Here is a 27150-nt window from a genome sequence, read left to right on the forward strand (position 1 = left end):
AACAACAAATGCTGACGTGGATACGGAGAGAAAGGAACACTTACACACTCTCGGTGGGACTGCAAACTAGTACAACCTCTATGGAAAATAGTAGGGAGATTCCTCAAAGAACTAAAAGTAGACCTACCGTTTGATCTAGCAATCCCACCACTAGGTATTTACCCAAAGGAAAAAAAGACATTTTATCAAAAAGACACCTGCACCTGAATGTTTATAGCAGCATAACTCACAATCACAAAGACATGGAATCAACCCAAGTGCCCATCAATTCATGAGTGGATTAATAAAATGCAGTATATGTATATCATGGAATACTACTCAGCCATAAAAATGAATTAATAATACCTTTTGTAACAACCTGGAAGGAACTGGAAACTATTCTCCTAAGTGAAGTAATGCAAGAATGAAAAAACAAACACCACATTTAATACTATTAATTTTGAACTAATCAATCAGCACTCAAGTGCACATATGGAAGTAAAAGTCAACGGAAATCAATCCGATTGGGGTTGCGATGAGATGGGTAAAATCACAACTAATATTAGGTACAATATATATAATCTGGGTTATGGGCACACTTATAACTCTGACTCAAACTGTACAAAAGCAATTCATCTAACCAAAATATCTGTACCCCTGTAATACTTTGAAATAAAAAAATCTTAAAAGTTAACTAAACTCATAGAAAGACTAAAGTTTATAGATTAATAAATACCTCTACTCATTTTCATGTTCTAAACATTTCAGTATTAAAGCTGTACACCTTAATTACCTGTTTATTCAAGTCATTCTTTCAAAAATATACACAAATACATAAAGGACTAACCTCTTTCAAATAAACAAAACTTTCTCATTCCACTGCCACCATATTCTGGCAAGGGATAAATTTACATTTCACATTTGCAAAACAAATTGTGGTATGTTGTTTAAGAAACAGAAGAGTCAATAATTTTCAATAACCAGAAGCAGATTACTTTACATAAAAACACCATGAAGTACTACTCTTCAAAGGAAAATATTTTCAAATATGTTAGTTTTACCTGTGGAGAAGAGAGCTAGATGTTTGCAGTTTGTGTGTACGTGTCTGCCCATGCTTGTTTAATCCTAAAACAACCTCCCTCCAACTCCTTTCAAAAATCAGTGTTTTCTTCTATAAATATGAGCATATACTGTACAATAAAATGCATAAATATAATGTGTACTTTCAGAATGCTGTAATAATCCAAATAGACAAAAACTAGCATTTTAATTTTCCACACAGCAAGTCAATGTTAAACAATGTCATTCTTTTTCTCTTTCTCCCTAATCATTTCACAAATAGGAAGCACTGTATTTATATATTTAACATGATTAACAAACTGACTAGGAGCTCGGAAGGAGTAAAACAAAAAGAAATCATTTTTCATTTTCCCACAAACAAAAAGATAAAACAAAAGCAAATACGATGACTTGTTAAATGAGAAGCATTTGAAAAACCCAATGTGACCAGCTTTTGATTTACCCCAGTCTGACGAGGAAGAGAGACCCCACCCCCATTCCAGATTGTGTGGCTTTTTTTTCCCTTGGGTGGGGGCGTGGAGAAGAGAAGCTGTCACATTTCCATCTTCGGTTATTGTTAGTCTGCAGCCTAGATTCCCAAGCATCACAGGTCCAGGGGAAAAAATACTAAAGCAGACAATTAAAATTGTCTGAAACGTGCAGTATTTTGTTGGTTCCCCCCCCATGTTAATTACACCCAGATTCAATCTGCTAGGACTACAGATTGCTCATGACAGGCTGTCCCTCAAACACTCCAATACCGCTTGCTCCAGATTCACTAACAATTCTTAGTCCCTAAACTTAAATTAGAAAAACGCATTTTCGAAATTATTACATCAAAAAAAGGCATATCTCCCCATTCTCTTTGCCTTTGGTGTGAGGAATAGAATGAAGAGTGAAAAAGACCTATTCGCTCTTTTAACAAAAAGGAATGGGGGGTAGACGGCCAGTGGATAAAAGAGCAGTAGTGGATCTGAATGAAATGCTGAGAAAAGTTTATCTGACGTGTTTGTCCTTCAGCAGGGGTACAGGAGTTGGGCAGACGGCCAGGGTGTCTCGGCCCAGGGCTGGGGCAGAGAGAGGCACCTGCGAAGAGAAGGCCGGGGACCAGAGAGGAGCCGGGCAAGCACCTACCGACTTGCAGCACGTTCTCCACGGAGCCGCTGTCCAGCAGACGGATGCCCCGGCGGAACGGGAGTCCCTCGCCACCGCAGCCAACCGTGCCAGCCCCTGCGCCCAGCCCAGGGGACGCTCCCGCCGCAGTGGCCCCGGGGGCGGAGCCGGCCGGAGCGGCGGCCCCCGGGGGTGGCGGCGGCCCCTCCTCGGCCGGCGAAGCCCCCGCGGCGCCTCCAGCCGCGCCGGCGCCGGGTCCGCCCCGGTACTGGAAGCTGGAGTACATGCAGATCTCCCGCTCATTCCGCGGGAAAGACCAGTAGACGATGCGACGCTGCACAGGTTCGGGGATCCGCTCGAAGCGCTCCTCCACCCGCTCGTACGCCCACTTTTCCGCCACCGTCTTGGCGGCGCAGTCCAGCAAGGACTCCGGCTGCAGGTGGGGGCGGGCCCCGAGGGCCAGGCAGCTGCTGCCGACGCCCCCCACTCCTCCACTGGCTGCCCCGGGCGAACCGCGAGGGTGGTGAGCCTGTGGGCTGGGCCACGAACACAGCCGCTTAGCCGGAGAGACCGGCGGTGGCGACAGCAGCTCCTCTTGCTCACCTCCTTCCGCCATTGCTGGGGACTGACTGACTGACTGAGGCGGCGGCGGCTTTGGCTGAGGCTGAGACCCCGGCCACGGCCACGCGCCCCGCGCAAGCGCCCAGCGGCGGAGCCCAGGGGGGTGTTAGGGGCGGGGCGAGCGAACCCGCGAGCCCGCTGGCCCGAGTGGGGAATCTGGGCCGGTCGGTCCCGTGCGCGCGCCGCGAGAGCCGACTGGGGCGGCCTGAGAACTAGCGGCAGGCGGCGCGCGCTGTCCGGGCCGCTGCGGGCGCGAGGAGGGACGGGAGCGAGCTCGGGCCCACAGCGCGCCCCAGGCGCAGACAGCCTGGAACGCGCGCCGAGCGCTGGCAATGGGCTGACGGCCGCCTAGAAGTGAGGAGCGCCCGGCACCCGTCTCCGCTCGCGCTCCTCCAGACCACCTGCCGCCGGCCAGAAAGGAATGGACTGTGTGGCCATGTGAAATGGTGTGGACATAAACCATCCGAGGAGCTGCCTTCGTGAAATTATAGGCTTGCAGGGCACGAGAGGAGAAAAACTCAAAATCAGGCTCCAGAAGTACATTGACGTGACAGGAGACTGCACAGCCGAGCGGAGGATCGAGCGTAAAGATGCTGAGAAGGAAGACACTAGGAAAAAATCAGTAAGTTCGAGTGATGAAAGCTCCCCTCACGCCACAACAATATATTAACGGGATAAAGTCTGTGGGCCCCAGCCCCCGCCCCCAACAAGGCAAAGTCGCACCAGCCTGTGATGGGACAATGGGGCGCCAAGATCTCACCACCAGGTGAGGTTTTTTGGAGGGTTTAGCACCTTGCATCTTAGCATACAAAACACTTTTTGTGTGGTTTTTGGTAGAATTCTCTGATCCCCTACCTCCAGTCTAAATGAGGTCTTTCATGTTTTCCTCACTTGGCTCAGTCTTCCACACCTTTATACAGTATTGTTTATATAAGTTGTACACATATTTTTATGTATTAGTATTTGTCTAATGTCTGACTGTCAAAATGTCTGACTTTCGAACTGACTGTAAACTCAGTGAGAGTGAGAATCATGTCTATTTTCTTCACTATAATTTATTCTCTCCCGGCCTGACGCGGTGGCTCACGCCTGTAATCCTAGCACTCTGGGAGGCTGAGGGGGGCGGATTGCTTGAGATCAGGAGTTCGAAACCATCCTGAGCAAGAGCAAGACTCCATCTCTACTAAAAACAGAAAGAAATTAATTGGCCAACTAATATATAGAGAAAAAATTAGCTGGGCATGGTGGTGCATGCCTGGAGCCCCAGCTTCTTGGGAGGCTGAGGCAGGAGGATTGCTTGAGCCCAGGAGTTTGAGGTTGCTGTGAGCTAGGCTCTCACCTCGGCACTCACTCTAGCCTGGGCAACAAAGTGAGACTCTGTCTAAAAAAAAAAATGTTTTTATCCTCCTTCTGGCACATAATGGGTGCTCAAAAATGGCAAAGTCATTACTAACTCGTCCATAAACAACACAGAGGTGTGACTTGCCTCTTGCTCAATCAAGAAAGCTCAGATTATTTCAGAATTTGCTGATAACTAATCTCCACAACTTAAAAGTTTCCAGGAACTATATTGAAAGAGTTCCTGTAGTTGAGTTTGCCCTTCAAAATGAACAGAGTTCTGGAATGTAGGATAAAGTCAGAAGAAGAAAAGAGTGATTTGAGACACACTGGGGCCAAAGTAGTTTGGTTTTGCTGTAATCTCAAAATTAAAGAGCTCAGGTTATAGACTCAGTATTGGGTGTGAATCACACTTGCTGTGTGTAATGCTAATCTTGATTCAGTGAAATCATTTGTAAAAGGTACCTAATAATATTGCTTCTACGTATAACTGTTACAAGAATTAGAAATAATCCAAACTGAGTGCTTATTCGGTGTATAGGTACTCAGTAAATATGTGTTTATATCTGTAAATGGATTACTGTGAATTACCATAATCCCTGCTCCCCCTTGAATTTGATATCACATTTATAGTCTTTCATGACATTCTTTTTATTCCTACAACTTAGAGTTTATTTGGGGAATGATTATTTCTTTAATGCCTGTCTCCCTCATTAGACAATGAGCTATATAAGGGCAGGAAACCATTTCTAAGTAAGGGCCTATACCTAACACTTGCTGTAATGCCCACATATGGAAGATGTTTGAAAAATATTTGCATTTTGAGCCAATGAATATGTCACTCTGAGTTAATCAGTTGTTAATAAAGGTTGGTATATAAGAAGAAAAGTTACAGGCCGGGCGCGGTGGCTCACGCCTGTAATCCTAGCACTCTGGGAGGCTGAGGGGGGCAGATTGCTCGAGGTCAGGAGTTCAAAACCAGCCTGAGCAAGAGCAAGACCCCATCTCTACTATAAATAGAAAGAAATTAATTGGCCAACTAATATATATAGAAAAAATTTAGCCCGGCATGGTGGTGCATGCCTTTAGTCTCAGCTTCTCAGGAGGCTGAGGCAGCAGGATTGCTTGAGCCCAGGAGTTTGAGGTTGCTGTGAGCTAGGCTGATGACTTGGCACTCACTCTAGCCTGGGCAACAAAGCGAAACTCTGTCTCAAAAAAAAAGAAGAAGAAGAAGAAAAGTTACTTAAACATATTAAGTTTGATTCTTATAAATTTAACTTAACTAGGTATTTTTTCTTTTTTTCTTTTTTTTTGTTTTTTGAGACAGGGTTTCACTCTGTTGCCCAGGATAGAGTTCCGTGGCGTCAGCCTAGCTCACAGCAATAATGAACTCCTGGGCTCAAGCAATCCTCCTACCTCAGCCTCCGGAGTAGCTGGGACTACAGGCATGTGCCACCATGCCCTGCTTATTTTTTCTATATATATTTTTAGTTGTCCAGATAATTTCTTTCTATTTTTTTAGTAGAGAAGGGGTCTTGCACTTGCTCAGGCTGGTCTCCAACTCCTGATCTCCAACGATCCGCCCGCCTCGGCCTCCCAGAGTGCTGGGATTATAAGCGTGAGCCACTGCGCCTGGCCAGTAGTTTTTCTTTATTTTAAGGACATTAAACAATACAGAATAGAACAAAGAATAGTGTATACCCATATTCTCACCACTCATAATTAATCATTATTTAATATATCTAAAGTCTACTTTAACCACCTCCATATAGCATCCCCAGGAGCAACTATAACCTGATTTGGAGTCTATTTTAAATTGTGTGTATGTGTATATGTATGTAACACTGTTTTGTGTATATTTCATTTAACTAAATGGTATCACACTGCTGCAATTATACTGGTTCCTTGCTGTTTCTATGAGTACACAAAGATCTCGCTCATTCCTTTTAAGTGTCACAGTATAGTCCACCTTAAGAACATATCACAGTTTATTTCAAAGCCTGATTCCACTACTTGTTAGCCATACACACACACACACACACACACACACACACACACACACACACACCCCTTAGAGAAGTGATGTAAGCCTTCTATATTTCAGCTTTCTGGTTTGTAAAATGGAGATATAAGAGTACATACTTAATAAGATTGTTTTGTAATTAATATATGTGAATTGCATAGAATGTACCTAGCACATGGTAGATAATAAATGTTAGCTATTCTTTAGGTATTTATTTATTTCACTAATGATGGACATTTAGGTGTTTTTTTTTTTCTTATTACAAACAGTACTTCAATGAACATTGAGTGCTACAATGAACACATTTGTCTGGTTCTCCTTATGTACATATTCTAGAATTTCTCCTGGGTATATACAGCTAGAATGGAATTGCTGATTATAGGATATAAACACTTTCTGTTTTACCAAATGCTGCCAATTTGTGTTCCATTGTAGCTGTATCAATGTATTAGTTGTCTAGTGCTGAGTAACAAATTACTCCAAAACTTAGAGGTTTCAAACAATAGTAATTTATTATTGCTCATGGTTTCTATGAGTAGGGAATTTGGGAACAGCTTGGTTGTGTGGTTCTGGGATTCTGCCTCAGGATCTCTCATGAAGTTGGCAATAGATGTTGGCTGAGGCTGCAATCAAAGTCTTGACTGGGACTGGAGGATCTTCTTCCAAGTAGCTCACTCACCTGGCTAGTAAATTGGTGCTGGCTTTTGGCAGAAGGCCTCAGTTCCCTTCCATGTGGGCCTCTCCAGTGGGCTGCTTGAATGTCCTCACAGCATGGCTGGTTTCCCCAAAAAAGAATCAAGAGAGTAAGGTAGAAGCTGACATGCCTTTTATCACCTAGCCTCTGAAGTCACACACCATCATTTGTACTATATTCTATCCTATCAGGCCAGCCCTGATAAAATTCAGTGTTGGAGAAGACTATACAGAAGCATGAACAACAAGAGGAGGCAAAGATGATTGGAAGCATGTTGGATATTGTCTACCATGATCAACTCCCACCAGCATTGAATAAAAGTACTAGTTTCCCTATATCCTCACTAATTTGCAATGTTGTCGGAACTAATAATTTTTGACAGACTAAAAACAAGACATATTTTCTCTTTATTTTTCTTTGGTTACTGATAAGGTTAAGCATCATTTTATACATTTTTTGGCTATCATATGTCCTCTTCTGTAATTTTTTCTACTAGATTGTATAACATTTTCTTGATTTGTAGTACTTTATTTATTCTAGATAGTACTTCGTTATATGTGTTGCAAATATCTTCTTCCAGTATGTCTCTTGTCTATTAACTTTGTCATTATGTCTTTTGCTATATTCTGCTATACTGAAGTTTTAAATTTTGATGGCGTCAATACCTAACTTTTCTTTTATGTTTTGCATGTTATTTTATTTAAGGAAGTCTTTCATATTTTATATTTTCTTCTAATAGTTTTGGAGTTTTTCACTTTTAGATCTTTTTTTCTCATCTGGAATTTTTTTCTTTCTATAGATTTAATATTAATCTTTTCTATAAGAAGAGCCGTTAATTGCTCTAAAATCATTTGTTGAATAGTTCAGCCTTTCTCCCATTGATCTATGATATCTCTTGTCTTATATGCACAGGCTTTTTCTGTTTCACTTTTTATCTATTCCTCTTCTGCTAATACATTGTTTGAACTAATAATTAAATTTTATAATATTAAATTTGGAAATGTGTAAATGACTGGTAAGCTCTTCATTGTCCTCGTTTTTAAAAATGTTCTTAGCTATCACTGTACATTTTTAATACTTCCATATAAATCTTATAATCAATTTTACTACATTTCCCAAAGAATCCTGCAGGAATTTTTCTTGGAATTACATAGAATTTATCAATTAATGAATATCTTTATAGCTGAGTCTTCATATATATATTGCATATCTCTTCATTTTTTTAATTTCAGAATATTACAGGGGTACAAACATTTTGGTTATATGAATTGCTTTTGTACAGATTGAGTCAAAGTCATAAGTGTGCCAGATAGTGTGTATTGTACCTGCTAGATGTGAATTGACCCATCCCCTCCTCCTCCCTACCTGCTTGATTTCCATTGAATTTACTACCATATGTACACGAGTGCTGATCTATTAGTTCCAATTTAGTACTGAATTCATGAGGTTTTTGTTTTTCCATTCTTGCAATACTTCACTTAAAATGATGGTCTCCAGTTCCATCCAGGTCACTACAAAAAGTATTAGTTCACCATATTTTTATTAATCTACTCATGTATCCTTGGGCACTTGGGTTGCGTCCTCATCTTTGAAATTGTAAATTGTGCTGCTATAAACATTCAAGTGCAAGTGTCTTTTTAATAAAATGTCTTTGTTTTTCCTTTGGGTAAATACCCAATGGTGAATTTGCTGGATCAAATAGTAGGTCTACTTTTAGTTCTTTGAGGAATCTCCATACTATTTTCCATATAGGTTATACTCGTTTGCAGTCCCACCTAGAGTGTATAAGTGTTCCTTTGTCTCCATATATATGCCACTATCTGTTATTAGGGCAATTTTTGATAAAATATTCTCACTGGAGTTACATGATATCTCATTGTGGTTTTGATTTGCATTTCCCTGTTAATTAGAGATGTTGAGCATTTTTTCATATGTTTATTGGCCATTAGTCTATCTTCTTTTGAAAAGCTTCTGTTCGTGTCTTTTGTCCACTTTTTAATGGGGTTGTTTGATTTTTTTTCTTGCTGATTTGCATGAGTTCTTTGTAGATTCTGGTTATTAGTCCTTTATCAGATGTATAATGTGCAAATATTTTCTCCCATTCTGTAGGTTGTCTATTTGCTCTATTGATTGTCTCCTTGGCTTTGCAGAAGCTTTTTAATTTAATCAGGTCCCATTTATTTATTTTTGTTGGTGCTGTGATTGCCTTTAGGTTCTTCTTCATAAATTCTTTGCTTAGGCCAGAATCTATAAGAGTTTTTCTAACCTCTTCTTCTAGAATTCTTATAGTTTCTTGCCTTACATTTAAGTCTGTTATCCATCATGAATTAATTTTTGTGAGTGGTGAGAGGTGCAGATCCTGTTTCAGTCTTCTACATGTGGCTATCCAGTTTTCACAGCATCATTTATTGAATAGGGGTTTTTTCCCCAGTGTATGTTTTTGTCTGCTCTGTGAAAGACCAAATGGCAATATGATGACAGTTTTAGATGAGTTGTCTACTCTGATCCATTGGTCTAGATCTCTGTTCTTGTGCCATAACCATGCTGTTTTGATTACTATAGCTTTATATTAATAGGGTAGCTTGAAGTCTGATAGAGTTATGCCTCCCAATTTGTTCTTTTTGCTTAAGGCTGCTTTGGCTATTCAGGGTCTTTTCTGGTTCCATACAAAGCATAGAATTATTTTTTCTAGATCTGCAAAAAATGATGTTTGTACTTTAATGGGGATTCCACTGAATCTATAAATCACTTTGAATGGTATAGACATTTTAACAATGTCAATTCTCCTGATCCATGAGCATGTTTTTCCATTTGTTTACATTCTCTTCGATTTTGTTCCTCACTGTTTCATTGTTTTCCTCACAGAGATCTTCAATTTCCTTGGATAAATACATTCCTAGGTAGTTTATTTTCTTTGTGAACGGTATTGAGACTTTGATTTGATTTTCAGCTTGACTGTTGTTGGTGTATAGGAATTCTACTGATTTGTGTACATTGATTTTGTAGCCTGAGACTTCTCTGAATTTATTTATCAATTCCAGGAGTCTCTTGGCAGAGTCTTTGGATTTTTCTAGATATAAGAACATATCATCAGCAAAGAGCAATAGTTTGACCTCTTCTTTCCCCATTTAGATACATTTGATTTCCTTCATTTGCCTTATTTCTCTGGCTAAGACTTCAGCACTATGTTGAACAGAAGTGGTAACAGTGGACAACCTTCTCTGGTTCCAGTTATAAATGGGAATGCTTTCAATTTTTCCCCATTTAGTATGCTATTAGCTGTGGGTTTGTCATATATGGCTTTTATAATATTGAGGTGTGTTCCATCTATGCCTGTTTTCTTAAGAGTTCTTATCATAAAAGGGTGCTGAATTTTGGCAAATACTTTTTCTGCATCTAGTGAGAGGATCATATTGTTATTGTTTTTGCTTCTATTTATGTGGTGAATCACATTTGAACCATCCTTGCATCTCTGGGATGAAGCCCACTTGATGGTGGTGGATTATTTTTTTGATGTGCACCTAAATCCAGTTTGCTAGGATTTTATTGAGAATTTTTGCATCTATATTCATAAGGGATATTAGTTTGTAATTTTTGTTTTTTATTGTGTCCTTTCCTGGGTTTTGTATCAGAGTGATATGAGAAAGATTCCTTCCTTCTCTATTTTATGAAATAATTTCTGCAGTATGGGTACCAGTTCTTCATAGGTTTGGTACAATTCAGCTATGAAACCATCTGGTCCAGGACTTTTTTTGTTGGGAGGTTTTTTTTTTATTGCTGCTTTAATTTCATTACTTGATATTGTTCTGTTCAGGGGTTTTATTTCTTCCTGAGTGAGCCTAGGAAGGTTATGTGTTTCCAAGAATTTGCTCATTTCATTAACATTTTCAAGTTTATGTGCATAGAGATTTTTATAGTATTCAGAGGTAGTATTTTGTACTTCTGTGGTATCAGTTGTCATATCACCTTTTTCATTTCTGGTGGAGCTTATTAGGGTCTTTTCTTTTCTGTTTCTGGTTAATCTAGCAAGAGGCCTGTCAATTTCATTCATCTTTTCAAAGAACAAACTTTTTGTTGCATTAATCTTCTGTATAATTCTTTTGTTATTGATTTCATTTAGTTCTGTTCTGACCTTAGTTATTTCTTTTCTTCTGCTGGGTTTGGGATTGGTTTGCTCTTCCTTTTGCAGTTCCTTCAGATGATTCATTAGTTGTCAATTTATGATCTTTCTGTCTCTTGGATGTATGTATTTATGACTATGATTTTCCTCTTATGACTGCTTTTGCTGAATCTCACAGATTTTGATAACTTGTGTCCCCTTTTTCATTTAGTTTGAAGAATGTTTTGATTTCCATCTTAATTTCTTTCTTGACTCCATAACTATTCAGCAGATTATTTCATTTCTATGACTTTGTGAAGAGTTGAGTGTTTTTGTTGGAATTGATTTCTAATTTTATTCCCCTGTTGTCTGAGAAGATGCACAGTATAATTTCTATTTTTTAACATTTGTTGAGGCATGTTTTGTGGCCTAGGATGTGATCAATCTTAAAGAATGTTCCATGAGCTGATGAGAAGAATGTATATTTAGTGGTTTGGGGGTAGAATGTTCTGTAAATGTCTGTTAGGCCCATTTGTTATAGAGTTACATTTAAGTCCATTGCTAACTATTTTTAACACTCTTTGTTTGTTTTCTCCTTGGAGGATCTGTCCCATTCTGTCAGTGGGGTGTTGAAGTCCCTGGATATTATGATGCTGCTGTTTATCATTTTATTTAAATTAAGTAGGGTTTGCTTTATGAATCTGGGCTCACCTGTGTTGGATGCATAAATACTTAGGATTTGTATGTTGTTATGTACTTGTTATGTTATCTTGTTGAATTGTTCTCTTCACCATTATATAATGACTACCTTGGTCAAAAGAAAAAGAAGTTTACTTTTGCTGATTTAAAGTCTGTGTTATCTGATATAAGAATGGCTACACTAGATTTCTTTTGGTTTGTGCATGAAATATTATTTTCCATCCCTTTACCTTGAATCTGAATGAGTCCTTGTGGGTTAGGTTTGTTTCCTGGAGACAGCTGATACTTGGTTTGTATTTCTTTATCCATTGTCCATTTTTAAAATCCATTTTAGCCTAAGTCTCTTGAGTGGAGAGTTCAAGCCATTCACATTTATAAAATAATTGATTAGTGGGGTGGACTTCTGTTCATCCTTTTGAGTAGAACTTTATTGCTTTGTTTTACCTCTTGAGCCATTGTGTTATCTGGGCTCTGAACTTTAGCTTTTAGGTGGTTTTACACTGGTGGGTGTCTGTTGTGTTGCTCCATGTATAACACAGTTCTTAGTACTTACTGCAGAGCAGGTCTTATCTTGATAAATTCCCTCGGTGTTTGCTTGTCTGAGAAAGTCTTTATTTCTCCCTCATATAAAAAGCTTAATTTTTCAGGATATAAAATTCTAAGTTGGGCATTATTCTTTTTAAGAAGACTGAGAATGGGGCCCTAATCTCTTCTGACATGTAAGGTCTCCATTGAGAAGTATGCAGTTAGTCTGAAGGAGTTTCCTTTGTAAGTTGCCTGCTGCTTTTGCCTTCCGGCTCATAGGAATGCCTCTTTCAAGTTTACTTTGGCTGGTCTAATGACTATGTGTCATGGTGATTGCCTCTTTGCAATGAATCTCCCAGGGGTCCTTTGAGCTTCTTGAACCTGAATATCTAGATTTCTAGAAAGGCCAAGGAAATTTTCCTCAATTATTCCCTCAAATAGGTTTTCCAACCGTTGTGTATTTTCTTCTTCACCCTCTTAGATGCTTATGATTCTTATGTTAGGCCTTTTTACATAGTCCTATATTTCTTGTAGGCTTTGTTTGTTTCTCAGTTCTTTCTCTTTGACTGTCTTGTTTAACTCAAAGGTATTGTCTTCAAGCTCTGAGATTCTTCTGCCTGATTAGCCTATTCTTAAGGCTAATTTCACTATGGCTATTTTCACTAATTTCACTTAAGGCTATTTTCACTATGTTTTATATTTCCTTGAATGAATTTTTACTTTCAGAAGTTCTGTTTGATTTTTTAGAAATAATTCAATTTCCCTAGTAAATTTTTCATTCATTTCTGGTATTGTTTTTATGGCTTCTTTGTGTTGTGTTTCTATTTTCTCTTATATTTCATTGAGCTTCCTTATAACCCATATTCAAAATACTTCATCTGACATTTCAATGTTTTCATTTTGGTTTGTATCTATTGGTAAGCAGTTATTGTTTTCTTTGGGGGGGGTGTTCTTTCACTCTGATTTTTTATGTTTCTGGAGTTCTTTTGCTGGTTCCTTCTCTTGGTCAAGACCTGTGAGTGCTAGGCCTGATTTATGGGCCTGTCTTTCAGTTCCCCAAGGATTAATCCCAGAGTATGCCATGGAGAGGAATGCTGGTCCTAATTTGCCTACGAGGTGTTCTAGTAGGTTTTGTGTACCTCTCAGGTTACTCTGACCTGCTGTCTTCCCCTGTTTCCAACAGTGTGTATTGAGTTATATCCACCAGCTTACTCTCAGTGATGGTGGGTGGTATTTATGAGTGTGAATCAGCCACACCCTGTTTGCTTAAGTTGGAAGATTCTATGATGGGCTATATCATTGTTCTCCCTCTCATTGGTTGATATTTGTGTGATAGAGACAGCTGCCAAGATGTTCTTTTGTGTCTTTGGTAGACTCTGGTCCCCTAGGTGGAGTACTTGAGTGCCCCAAGCTTTAGGAGGGACCCTGTAGCTCCCAGAGAGTTTCTTGATCTCCACCACCTGCAAGGTAGGGGAAGGAGCAAGGCAGTTTCTGACTAGGATGTGTGATGCTGAAAGGCTTTGCCAAGCCTCAGTGAGGCTCAGATGTTGCTTTTTCAATCTCTTCATTTATATGAGTCTTCTTTAACACTCTTTCTTAAAGAACCAGATATTTTATTATTACTTTTATATTTATTCTGTGGCCTCAGTAATTGCTAGTGGTTTTCCAAGATACCATTTAAAAAGAAACAATCTCAACTCTGGTAGTTTACCATCTAGTTAGTGAGATAAGATGAAACATATGAAAGGTTAAATAACAGTAAAAGCCTGGGCTGGGCACAGTGGCTCACACCTGTAATCCTAGCACTTTAGAAGAATTGCTTGCTCTCAGGAGTTCAAGACCAGTCTGAGTAAGAGCAAGACCCAATCTCTACTAAAAATAGAAAAACTAGCCAGGCATCATGGTGTGCACCTACAGTCCTAGTACTTGGGAGGCTGAGGCAGGAGGATCACTTGAGCCCAGGAGTTTGAGGTTGCTATAAGCTAGGCTAATGCCATGGCACTGTACTCAGGGCAATGGAGTGAGACTCTGTCTCAAAAAAAAAAAAAAAAAAAAAACAGTAAGAGGTAAAAGCCTGGAATAATACAAAAAAATAGTAGATATAATAAACTTCAGATAATTGTCAAAAACTTGAAAAATTAATAATTCTTTGGGGAATCAAATGAAAGATCACTTTCAGTAGAACTCATGAGAGGAATCTCTACTAGATTTATTTCATCTAGATCTTAGAGAATGAGTAAGACTCAGAGAGGCCCAAAGTCTTAGGGAGGGAATTTCAATTTGGTTGAACAACTTTAGCAAAAAACAAAAGCTGAAAAATACAAAACATTTTTATGAAAAAAAAGTTTGGCTATATAAGTAGAAAATAAAGATTAGAAAGGTCTCTTAGGCCAGGCGCAGTGGCTCACGCCTGTAGTCCTAGCTCTCTGGGAGGCCGAGGCGGACGGATTGCTCAAGGTCAGGAGTTCGAAACCAGCCTGAGCAAGAGCGAGACCTTGTCTCTACTATAAATGGAAAGAAATTAATTGGCCAACTAAAAATATATACAAAAAAAATTAGCCGGGCATGGTGGTGCAGGCCTGTAGTCCCAGCTACTCGAGAGGCTGAGGCAGCAGGATCGCTTGAGCCCAGGAGATTGAGGTTGCTGTGAGCTAGGCTGGCGCCATGGCACTCACCCTAGCCTGGGCAACAAATTGAGACTCTGTCTCAAAAAAAAAAAAAAAAGAAAGAAAGAAAGAAAGAAAGATCTCTTAAAGAGAAATTAATGTTAATCTTAAATGCCAAACTAAGGAATTTGAAATTGAGCATACAATATAGGCAATGGCGAACCAAGACAGTAAAGGTTATTAGACATCCATCTAGCATGATAACACTGAATATAATCTATTTTTCACACCTTTTCCCCATTAGTCTGTGCTTTGTACTTAGCACATAATAGATCCTCAATAAATGCTTTCTGAATGAATGAATTATTTGGAGAATTCATTTGAAGGGGAGAAATGGGACACATAGAAACCGCTTAGGAACTTATTCCAATAATCTGGTCATGAGTTATTAGTAGCCTCAGTTTAGATAATGACAGTATTAAAAGAGAAAATTTCTCTGAATATAGTATGTCTGTCCTGTTGTTCCTAAACATTGACACAATAAATATTTATTGGTTGGTCTGAGTGCAGTTGTGTTTACAACTAATTTTTGTGTAAACACACAACATACAACCAGTGTTTACATCCAGTTACAGATTCCTTTGTTCCTTCTTCACTTCCACTGCTTCACTCAACCAGCCTTAACCATTTCGGTACCAGCATCGACTATAGTCGACAGCCGTAGATGAACGTGTACAGCAACTTTAGCTGACAGCCGTGATATGACTTTTCTAATTTTTCATTTATCAAAATAAAATTGTGAACATTTAAAAATAATGTAATGAAAACATATATGTATATGTTACCTGTTCTGATTTACATTACAAGTAAAGCTGCCTGTAAAGTAAAACAAGCTTTCAATGCTTTAAAGCTTTCCTCATCATACCAAGGATATGTGCAGAAGAGAGAAAAAAGAATAAAAAAAGCAAATAAATAATATATTTAAAAAGAAAAAAAACAGGCCGGGCGCGGTGGCTCATGCCTGTAATCCTAGCACTCTGGGAGGCCGAGGCAGGCGGATTGCTCAAGTTCAGGAGTTTGAAACCAGCCTGAGCAAGAGCGAGACCCTGTCTCTACTATAAATGGAAAGAAATTAATTGGCCAACTAAAAATATATACAAAAATTAGCCGGGCATGGTGGTGCATGCCTGTAGTCCCAGCTACTCTGGAGGCTGAGGCAGCAGGATCGCTTGAGCCCAGGAGTTTAGGTTGCTGTGAGCTAGGCTGACGCCAGGGCACTCACTCTAGCCTGGGCAACAAAGTGAGACTCTGTCTCAAAAAAAAAAAAAACCAGGCCGGGCGTGGTGGCTCATGCCTGTAATCCTAGCACTCTGGGAGGCTGAGGTGGGCAGATTGCTCAAGGTCAGGAGTTCAAAACCAGCCTGAGCAAGAACAAGACCTCGTCTCTACTATAAATAAAAAAGAAATTAATTGGCCAACTAATATACATAGAAAAAATTAGCCGGGCATGGTGGTGCATGCCTGTAGTCCCAGCTACTCGGGAGGCTGAGGCAGGAGGATCGCTTGAGCCCAGGAGTTTGAGGTTGCTGTGAGCTAGGCTGACGCCATAGCACTCACTCTAGCCTGGCAACAAAGTGAGACTCTGTCTCAAAAAAAAAAAAAAAAAAAAAAAACCCAAAAAGAAAAAAAACAAAAACAAATAAAGCTTTCGTCATCACACAAGAGCAAAATGGATTCATCGTCAATGCACAGCACAAACTATCATGCGGACTATGAATGCCAGCTGTGGGCAAGGTTTCACGGCCGGTGAGTGCCGTACCGAAGTGGTTAAATAATTATTTATTTATTTATTACCATCAATGCTGTGCCTTGGAGTAACAAGATGATTTTTTTTAAATAGGCTATAAAGCTACATTTTATGTTTTCTAATATATTTTTCATCTTAAAACAAATACAAATAACTAAACCACTAGTTATGAGACATTGTAAGTTAATATACTGAAGGTTACCAAGTTATTAAGACCATTTGGGCATTAAGAATGGAAACAAACATATGGGGCTGTTCTAGGACTGGCAATTGATACAGAAGAAGTTTCAGGAAAATAAGGAGGCAAGGATATCTAATATTAATGATATTTAAAATTGATGAAATACAGTTTTCAGCTCGGAAATAAAGCATAGCTGAAGAAAATCAGCTGATTTATGCCAGCCAAGAGTACTACCATTCTAATTTCAACTGGGTCGTAAATTCTGCCTAGTAACCCTATTATTCATTCCTAATTGATTAGTACCTTTATCCTTATTTTATATATGAAGGAATGCTTGGCCACTAGCAAATGAGTGGCAGAACCAGGACTCAAATCCAGTTTGTTGACTTCTGAGTCCAGTGAATTCTCATTTCTACAACCAGACGCCAAAGGATTTTGTAAGGGTAGCATCAAAGTAACCATATATTATATCTCCTGGACAAGGACTCAAATTTGGCCAGAAAGGGCTATCAGACTGATTAACCTAGAAGGGGATAAGCAATTAGACTTCTCAGTGAAGTATAAGCACCTTTCCATTGTCTATAGTCAAATAGTAAAACTGGAAGGAAAGAAGGAAAAAGAAGGCAAGAACAAGAGGAAGGAGATGAAGAAAAAAAGGAGAAGAAAAGGTGAAGCAGCAGCGACTATGGTAAGAGACCATAATACATTGGAAATATCAGCAGGTGGGATAACAATGAGATCCAAAGCAAGAACATGTTGATATGTGACTTGTATGGAGTAAATATGGAAATCAGTCATGTTATTCAGAGCTATGTGAGGCTATTGTTGACATCTGCCAGCTCTTTGCAAGCTTAGCCTAAACATTGGCTCAGATTAAAATAATACCAGTTTGTTGATGCTAGTGTTATTGTTCTAATACTTTAAATACAAAGGTCATACAGACAACGTGGAGCTTATAGTCTAGTTTAAGAAACAGACATTGGCCGGGCACGGTGGCTCACACCTGTAAACCTAGCACTCTGGGAGGCCGAGGTGGGCGGATTGCTCTAGGTCAGGAGTTCAGGAGTTCAAAACCAGCTTGAGCAAGAGCAAGACCCCATCTCTACTATAAATAGAAACAAATTAATTGGCCAACTAATATATACAGAAAAAATTAGCCGGGCATGGTGGCGCATGCCTGTAGTCCCAGCTACTTGGGAGGCTGAGGCAGCAGGATTGCTTAAGCCCAGGAGTTTGAGGTTGCTGTGAGCTAGGCTGATGCCACGGCACTCACTCTAGCCTGGGCAACAGAGTGAGACTCTGTCTCAAAAAACAAACAAACAAACAAACAAAAGAAACAGACATTAAGCAAATAAACACATAAATATATAAATACAGATGGTAATAACATGGCATATAAAACATTTGGGAATATGCAATATGTGGTTGGGAATAGCAAGTATGTTAAATTGATTGGAACTTAAGTTTATGGTGAGAAGTAGTGGGAAAAGACTGGAAGAGAGACAGAAGACATTGTTAAAAGCTTTAAAATGCTAACTTAAGGAATCTGTATTTTCTTAGGTTGGCAGAAGGAAACTGATAAAGGTGTTTTGAGCAGTAGAGTAACAAAATAAAGGGCAGTGATTTAGGGAGATCAATCATTCAGAAGTATATAGGATGAATCAGGAGGAGGATAGAGTCCAGAGGCAGAGGATGAGTTAGGGGCTATATCAACAGTGTGAGGAGATAATAAAGGCCTGTAGAGGGCATAGGACACATATACATCTAGACACAGGGCAAATAGGGGCTAAAATCCAGCCTGGACTCCATTTGCCCATCCCTGCACCAGCCAGGTTGCACCTGGGTTCATTTTACTAATTCTCACCCAGTGACCATATGGGCTAACAAAGGCTCTGGGCCTGTGTTAATTCTGTTTGATCCCTCTCCTCTGGGGAGAGAATTGATCCATTTCAAAGAGACTGTGGGAGTCTGAAGATATTAATACTTCTTTTATAGCACTGCAATGTCAAAGGTAAAAACACAAATATCAAAATCAATGACCAGGAAGAATACATGACATGTTAATACAGCTCTTTTGATGTCAGAAAAATTTTGAGCCAACCTCAGAAACCAATTTTTTAAATTGCATTTGTGAAACAACCTCAACCACTCATCGTGGAATGAAAATCAGTGATAAGATGTGGATGAGGGCTACTGTAAGGCTCAGAAATAAGGATATAGGTATCATCCAGCAAGCAAACTGTATGCAACCCAGAGTCATTTAATAATGAAATTTATCTTGGTTTCCATTTCAAAATGTGAAAGATAGACACTTGTGCTTCCTGATAACGCTGACTTTGACTAGGGATATATTAAACTCTGGATGAAGTGCGGATGGGGAAAGATATTTGGGAAATGGAAAAGAAGACCATGACTTGAATGATTTGAATTGATTGGACTTGTTACCCAAATGCTGTTTTTCTTGTAATCGACTTTGTGATTGTCTTCTTTAAATCCATTACACTCCTCTCCATTTGTGAAGCAACCATAAAATTAGAGGACTTTAGTTCCATGGGTAAGCCCCTATTTGTCTAATCATTTGTGTAATCCCATATCCCATTCCAAAGTAATTTATTCAGGGATAGATATAAGTCAATAAGCGTATGGTATTTCCCCGGTCATAGGGATTGGTTCAGGAACGAGCATAACCCATTGGGCATATGAGATATGTGGTTTGCTAGCAACTTTCAAGAAAAAAGAAATGTTCTCACTCTCTTAAGAGAGCTTGCAACAGTGATTCTCTTGCTGGGCGCGGTGGCTCATGCCTGTAATCCTAGCATTCTGAGAGGCTGAGGCGGGCGGACTGTTCAAGGTCAGGAGTTTGAAACCAGCCTGAGCGAGACCCCGTCTCTACTAAAAATGGAAAGATTAATTGACCAACTAAAAATATATATACAAAAAATTAGCCGGGCATGGTGGCACATGCCTGTAGTCCCAGCTACTCAGGAGGCTGAGGCAGCAGGATCGCTTAAGCCCAGGATATTGAGCTAGGCTGATGCCACGGCACTCACTCTAGCCTGGGCAACAAAGTGAGACTCTGTCTCAAAAAAAAAAAAAAAAAAACAGTGATTCTCTTAGTGCCTTGACAGAGAAAAAAGGAGGCTGTTGGTAGCATGTTGTGAATACAAAAGTAAGCCAGGCTTGGGTTGAAACTGACACATCAGAAGTTTATGGGAAAGATGGAAAATAACTAGATTTCTGATGGCATTGTTGAATAGCTGAATCAAACCTACTTGAAGCCCTCAACTGACATCTAGTTACATGAACCAATGAATCCTCTTTATTATTTTTTCAGTATTTTATTGAGGTATAATTTATGTGCACTAGAATGCAAAAACCTAAATTGTACAGCTTGATGACTTTTTACATATGTATATACCCATGAGGCCTTTATATACATCAAATGGTCCCTCATGTCTCTCTCCAGTCAATAAGCCCCCTCCCAAGATACCTATTATTCATTTAAATGAAATAATACGGTATGAATTCTTTTATGTCTGGTTTTATTCACCAAGTATAATGTTTTTGAGAGTCATCTATGTTATTCTCATGATAGTTTGTTCTGCTTTTATCCTGAGTAGTATTCCATTATATAAATGTACCACATGTTGTTTGTCCATTCTCCCTCTGATGGACATTTAGGATGTGTGTTAGTCAAGATGGTATTATAGGCTGGGTACAGTGGCTCATGCCTGTAATCCTAGCACTCTGGGAGGCCAAGGCAGGAGGATCACTTGAAGCCAGGAGTTCGAGACCAGCCCAAGCAAGGGCAAGACCCTTCTCTCTACAAAAAAAAAAAAAAAAAAAATAGAAAAATTAGCCGTGCGTGGCAGTGCACACCTGTAGTCCCAGCTATTTGGTATATAGAAGCAGGAGGATCACTTGAGCCTGAGAGTTTGAGGTTGCAGTGAGCTATGATGATGCCACTGCACTCTAGCCCAAGTGATAGAGTGAGACCCTCTCTCAAAAAACAAACCAAAAACCTGAGATGGGATTATATGTACAAGAGATTTATTAGACATTATGCTTAACAGGGAGGAAGCTAAGAGCTAGGGAAGATTGTGAGAGCCACCAGATATCAATGCAGATGAAGCAGAAAAGAAAGGAAGGAAGATTGAGTGGGAGGGCCTTAGACTGCAGTGCAGTTCTAAGAAAGTTAGGCAAGACCAAATTAGCCTATCAGAGGAGTCCTGTATCTCCCAGGACTGGGCCCAGTCATTGGGTAAGAACAGCTTGTGGAAAGCATAACCTATGGGTAAATGCAGGGATGGATTTTAGAGCACAGCAGCTAAGGCAGTCAGTAAAGTATTCTCCCTACAGCCAGAGATCTGAGAAGAGCATTTTCATGCTGGTACAGTTCATTTCTTATACCTAACAGATTTATTTATCCAGGCAATATCAGATAGCAAATCCTTCATGGTTCTCTTCCTGAGGGGAAACCAGAAAAGGAAGGCTAGTGAGATGAACTGCATTCTCCATCGCTATAATTGGTCTTGGAACCACAGCATTCTCTATTATGAATTCCCTTCACCCTCAGTTATCACCTAAGCAGATCTTAGAGCTTGCTTAGTGGTATGACCCCAAACCTGAGTTCATAGGGTTCTGAGCCCTTAGCAATCATTCCTTTCTAGGCCAAGATCATCTTATGTACTCACAGGTATAGTGGGGCAGGGAGGGTAGACCCCTTTAGTTCTACATGTATTCTTACCTGTAAAAGGAGTACTACCTCCTTCTGCTTATAGGCCAGCAACTCCTGCCAGTATGCTAACTCCTCTTCTTACCTGCTACTCCCTAGGCACAAGGAGTCTCTGGTGCTCTGGCAGCAGCTGTAACTTAGGGTGTAATGGATTCAAACCTTTAATCCTGCAGAACCTAAAGTTGTGGGGACAGGAAGCACAAAATCTCCCAGAAGGTCTTGAGAATGATGATAAGTGAGGCCACTCCTGTTTCTACTCCTTGGTTTCTGGACCTACATAACTTTTCTGTTGGATACTGTGTAGAGATCCCTAATTTAATGCATAATCATCATCTTGAAGAATGGCACCCATCCCTTCAAAATGCTGTCTCTGAGCTAAGCACTTCAAATGTCCCTGTAGAAGTACATTTTAGCATTTCATGAGGCTGGCTGGATAATGTGTTATGTGATATGACCAAGGCATTCCCTTCTACCTGCATACCATCCCAGCTCACTACTGGGGAAAGTTTTAACAATGGGACTGATACTTTGTTATCAGCCAGGAGATGTCTGTGCATCATTTAACACCAAGGATGGGGTCCTCATTACCAGGAGGGTGGTGAGTCCTTATTGCCAGTCTCCATTTTATTTCCTGTTTTCTTGTACCTCTTCTGGTACAAATTGTCACAGATTGGTTCTCCAGGAAGCAGAATTTTCAAGACAGATTTGGGAATTAAAAAGTCTGTTGGTGAGTAACACCTGTGAAAAGACAGAGGAGCTAGTCAGGCAGAAGGGTCAGACCATGATGCCATCCTGACAAGGATCTCTGCCAGCCCAACAGAGAGCTCCAGGGCAAAGATTGCCCATTAAAGGAGTCCTGTATTAAGCTCACAAGCTGAGGCAGACCCTGATGAAGCTAATAGCTATTAATAGAAACTTAGCTAAACACATTCCTTGCAGCTAAGCAGAAAGTTCTCCTGAAAGGGCCATATGAGTGGCACAATTGTGGGTCTGCCACCTTTTCCTCTCTTCCGTGCACCCACCCTGGTGCCTCCAAGTCCTGAGCTTTCCTAAAGTTTGCAATATAAATAAACAATCTTTGTGGATTCCTCCATACCCCCGCAAAGACTCCTGGGTTTCTTCTTTCTCCATTCTGCAAAAACAGTTTGTGCAACTCAACCACACTGTGACTTAAAACTCTGCTGCAATTTGATTACTGGTGGATCTGTGACCCTGTTGTTTAGAAGCCAATCCAAGAGACCTCTAGTGTAAGAATCAACACTATTAAAGAAGTACTATAAAAAAAAAATAAAGGCCGGGCATGGTGGCTCACGCCTGTAATCCTAGCACTCTGGGAGGCTGAGGCGGGTGCATTGCTCAAGGTCAGGAGTTCGAAGCCAGCCTGAGCAAGAGTAAGACCCCGTCTCTACTATAAATAGAAAGAAATTAATTGGCCAACTAATATATATATATATAGAAAAAATTAGCCAGGCATGGTGGCACATGCCTGTAGTCCCAGCTACTTGGGAGGCTGAGGCAGGAGGATTGCTTGAACCCAGGAGTTTGAGGTTGCTGTGAGCTAGGCTGACGCCACGGCACTCACTCTAGCCTGGGCAACAGAGTGAGACTGTCTCAAAAAATAAATAAATAAACAAAATAAAATAAAATAAAATAAAGAAGTACTATGCCAGAAGTAGAGAGTAGAATGGTGGTTTCCAGAGGCTAGCTGGTTAGGAGGGAGGGGGAGTTGGGAAGATGTTGGTCAAAGGATACATATTTATAGTTAGATAGGAGGAATAATTTTAAGAGGTCTATTGTACAGCATGGTGACTACAGTTAATGACAATATATTGCATTCTTGAAAAATGCTAAGAGAGTGGATGTTAAGAGTTCTCATGCCCAAAATAATAACTATGTGAGGTAATGCATTTGTTAATTAGCTAGATTTAGCCATTCCATAATGTATATACACTTCAAAATGTCATGTTGTACATGATAAATGCATTCTATTTTATGTCAATTTAAAAAATAAAAAAATTGGCCGGGTGCAATGGCTTAACGCCTATAATCCTATTACTCTGGGAGGCCGAAGCAGGAGGATTGCTTGAGCTCAGTAGTTCAAGACCAGCCTGAGCAAGAGTGAGACCCCATCTCTACTATAAATAGAAAGAAATTAGCCAAACAACTAAAAATAGAAAAAATTAGGTGGACACAGTGGTGCGTGCCTGTAGTCCCAGCTACCTGGGAAGCTGAGGCAGGAGGATCACTTGAGCCCAAGAGTTTGAGGTTGCTGTGAGCTAGGCTGATGCCACGGCACTTCAGCCCAGGCAAGAGAGTGAGACTCTGTCTCAAAAGAAAAAATAAATAAAATAAATAAATAAAAAGCCAGGCATGGTGGCTCATGCCTGTAATCCTAGCACTCTGGGAGGCTGAGGCGGGCGGGTGGCTCGAGGTCAGGATTTTGAAACCAGCCTGAACAAGACCCCGTCTCTACTAAAAATAGAAAGAAATTAATTGACCAACTAAAAATATATATACAAAAATTTAGCTTGGCATGGTGGTGCATGCCTATAGTCCCAGCTACTCGGGAGGCTGAGGCAGTAGGATCACTTGACCCCAGGAGATTGAGGTTGCTGTGAGCTAGGCTGATGCCACAGCACTCACTCTAGCCTGGGCAACAAAGTGAGACTCTGTCTCAAAAAAAAAAAAAAAAAAGAAGTACTACACCAAGTTTTCACTCATTAACTATAAGCTCAGTTACACAAGCTAGAAACAACATTCCTTTCTCAGAAATCCCTACAGTCTGGGTTGTAGTGAGGGCTGTTTGCTGAGAGGGCACCTGAGAACCCAGCAGGTGAGAACAGAGGGAAGGTGGGAACAGAGGGAAGGTGGGAGAGAGAGCCCAGGAATGACAGAGAAAGGGAGAAGAGATCGTATCAAAGGCAAAGACCCCAAAGATAGTCATTGGTCCAGGAAAAACCAAGGATGTTGGCTGCTTTGGGGTGTTTCTTACCTCTTCCCTGCATAGTGTAATTAATTGTTAATCAAAGAATTTAGGTTTCACATTTCTTCACATCATTCAGCCAATAGCTCCTATAGAGACTATAGCAGTAGTTACTGCACTGGACTGCCAGGATAACTGTTATTCCCAATCATTTTGCCTTTAATTTGGTCAATCCTCAAATAGGATCTTACTCACAAGGAGAAAACAGAAAGAACTGTCACTATAATTACCACAGTCTTCTTGAAAGATGGCAATCGCAACAAAATTTTTGGAATTTGTGGCATTTCTTTTAATGCTCCATATGTCAAAGAATTCTAGGCCGGGCGCTGTGGCTCACACCTGTAATCCTAGCTCTTGGGAGGCCGAGGCGGGCGGATTGCTCAAGGTCAGGAGTTCAAAACCAGCCTGAGCAAGAGCGAGACCCCGTCTCTACTATAAATAGAAAGAAATTAATTGGCCAACTGATATATATATAAAAAATTAGCCGGGCATGGTGGCACATGCCTGTAGTCCCAGCTACCCGGGAGGCTGAGGCAGAAGGATCACTCGAGCCCAGGAGTTTGAGGTTGCTGTGAGCTAGGCTGACGCCACGGCACTCACTCTAGCCTGGGCAACAAAGCGAGACTCTGTCTCAAAAAAAAAAAAAAAAAAGAATTCTACACAGATATATATGCAGAACCTTTTAACCCTAATTTCTGCAAAAAATATTTTTAAAGTTGGTTGATTCTCTGATCTATTTTCCACGGTGGCTATTCCAATTCTTCTTCATGGAGGCACTACTTAAAGCTCTGAACCCATCGTTCTCCTTCAGTCTCCCACATCCATGTGTAAGTAAATTATGAACCAGTTTTGCTTCTTAAGTTCAAACCATAACTTTCTCATTTTAACCCACACAGGTGTCCTTTCAACATGTTACTCATATGCTGAGTGGAGTTCTGACTATAAGGACATCAGGACTCCTAACTAGAAAATATCTAGCCACCTAATTACTTTGCATTTATATCAAATGCAGTTGCTTTATATGCCACAAGTTCTACAGGACTCAACGTTTTAAACTATAGGAAATTTATTAGTTGAAGACATATTCAGATGTAGAAAGAAAATCACTATCTCTTTCCTCCCAGGAACAAAATCTAAGAGCAGGTAAAAATTCAGAAAGTTGCTCATCAATGCAGAAGTGTAGGCTTAGAGTCTTTCCTTTGCTGCCAGGGTGTTGCTGAGTTCAGCATAAAGGCATCCTTCAGTTGAAAGGCCTTGCCACTCATCAGCGATGCTCCCTTTGGTTAATTAGAAATACTAAAATAACATGGGAATAATTTTGCTAGCCTAAAAGAGCATGAATAAATTATATAAAAGCCATGAGTAAACAGAACATTCCCATTAGCTTTTCATAATGGTTCCCATCTCAACTTCACAGACTTGAAAAGGCTCCAAAATTCAATGTGATGAAAAGTCACATTTAACTGGCCCCGGCCACACTTCAGATGCATAAGTAGCTCTTATGCAAAAGACAGCATGTGTAGGGGTAAGGAATCTGTTTTCCTGAAATGTATTTTGGCCGTGTTATCAGGTGTACTTAAATAGAAATAAGGGGTGATTTTTTTGGCCAAGGATGCAGTGTGACCTTGTAATAAATTATTTCTTATGATGACCCACTTCAGAGGCTTTGGTTGGGTGGGGGTGACAATAGTGAACTACCCTTCTCTTGAGTCCCAGAAGGATACAGAGAGTAGTGGTTCTCACCAGAATGAATGTTCTCACAAAGCAGGGTACAGAACTCTCGTGGTACGCTGTGTCCTTCCTCCCCTAAGGGGGACAACCACACACCTCCTCAGGGGTGACCCTAGGAGGTGCAGGGTACTAGAAAAAAATTATTTTACAGGGCCCCTGTCTATATAAACAATTTAATTCACCCCAAATCACCATTCTGGTAGCCTAATTTCATGCAATTCTGTTTAAGAAATGCCTTGTCGGCTCAGGAGCATCCAATCTCCAGGCCACCTTTTCAGGACTGGGACCCAGCCATGGAACCCTAGAAAGACTCTATAGCATGAGTTACACAGTTCCTCAGAATACCTGATCAACTTGATACATGAAGTAACAATAATTATAAAATGATATTTTAAATAATTCAGTTTTCAATAGTAAAAAAAACAATGAAATAGGGATAAAATTAACAAAGCATGTGAAAAACCTGTACACAGAAAATTACAAAACATTTGCAAGTAATATTTAAAAAGATATAAATAAATGGAAAAATAGATCATGTTCATGGATCTGAAGACTCAATATGGGTGTCAATTCTCCCCAAATTGATTTATAGATTTAATCAATTTAGGCAGGGTATTTTTGAGTAGAAATTAAAGAGCAGTTTCTGTCTTTTTTTAATTTTTTTTTTATTTTGGCATATTATGGGGGTACAGATTTTAAGGTTTCAATAAATGCCCTTTCCCCTCTCCCCCCACTAGTCTGAGTTTCCAACATGACCATCCCACAGATGGTAAAGAGCAGTTTCTTAAATATATATGGAAATGCAAAAGACCTAGAATGGATCAAACAATCCTAGAAACGGAATAAAGGAGAGGACTTACACTACTCTACTTCAAGACCTATTACAAAACTATCATATTAAGACTGTGGTATTGGCATGAGGATAGACACATGGGTCATTGAAGCTGAACAGAAAAC

The 27150-nt window shown here is 40.1% G+C and overlaps 1 protein-coding gene and 1 long non-coding RNA gene across 2 annotated transcripts in view; one reads left to right on the forward strand and one right to left on the reverse strand.

Moving 5' to 3' along the window:
* The window catches only part of ZSWIM5 (zinc finger SWIM-type containing 5), a 138229-nt gene extending 135462 nt beyond the window's left edge, over positions 1–2767 (reverse strand). The window contains exon 1 of the mRNA XM_012775986.3: positions 2173–2767. Coding sequence (XP_012631440.1) covers positions 2173–2767 — 595 coding nt within the window. The remainder of the gene's footprint in view (positions 1–2172) is intronic.
* Positions 2768–2915: 148 nt separating this feature from the next.
* The window catches only part of LOC105877465 (uncharacterized), a 42832-nt gene continuing 18597 nt past the window's right edge, over positions 2916–27150 (forward strand). Inside the window, exon 1 of the long non-coding RNA XR_001156980.3 lies at positions 2916–3394. This is a non-coding gene — a long non-coding RNA (uncharacterized LOC105877465). The remainder of the gene's footprint in view (positions 3395–27150) is intronic.

This window comes from Microcebus murinus, chromosome 2 (assembly GCF_040939455.1).
Source record: "Microcebus murinus isolate Inina chromosome 2, M.murinus_Inina_mat1.0, whole genome shotgun sequence".
NCBI classification, from domain to species: Eukaryota; Metazoa; Chordata; class Mammalia; order Primates; family Cheirogaleidae; genus Microcebus; species Microcebus murinus.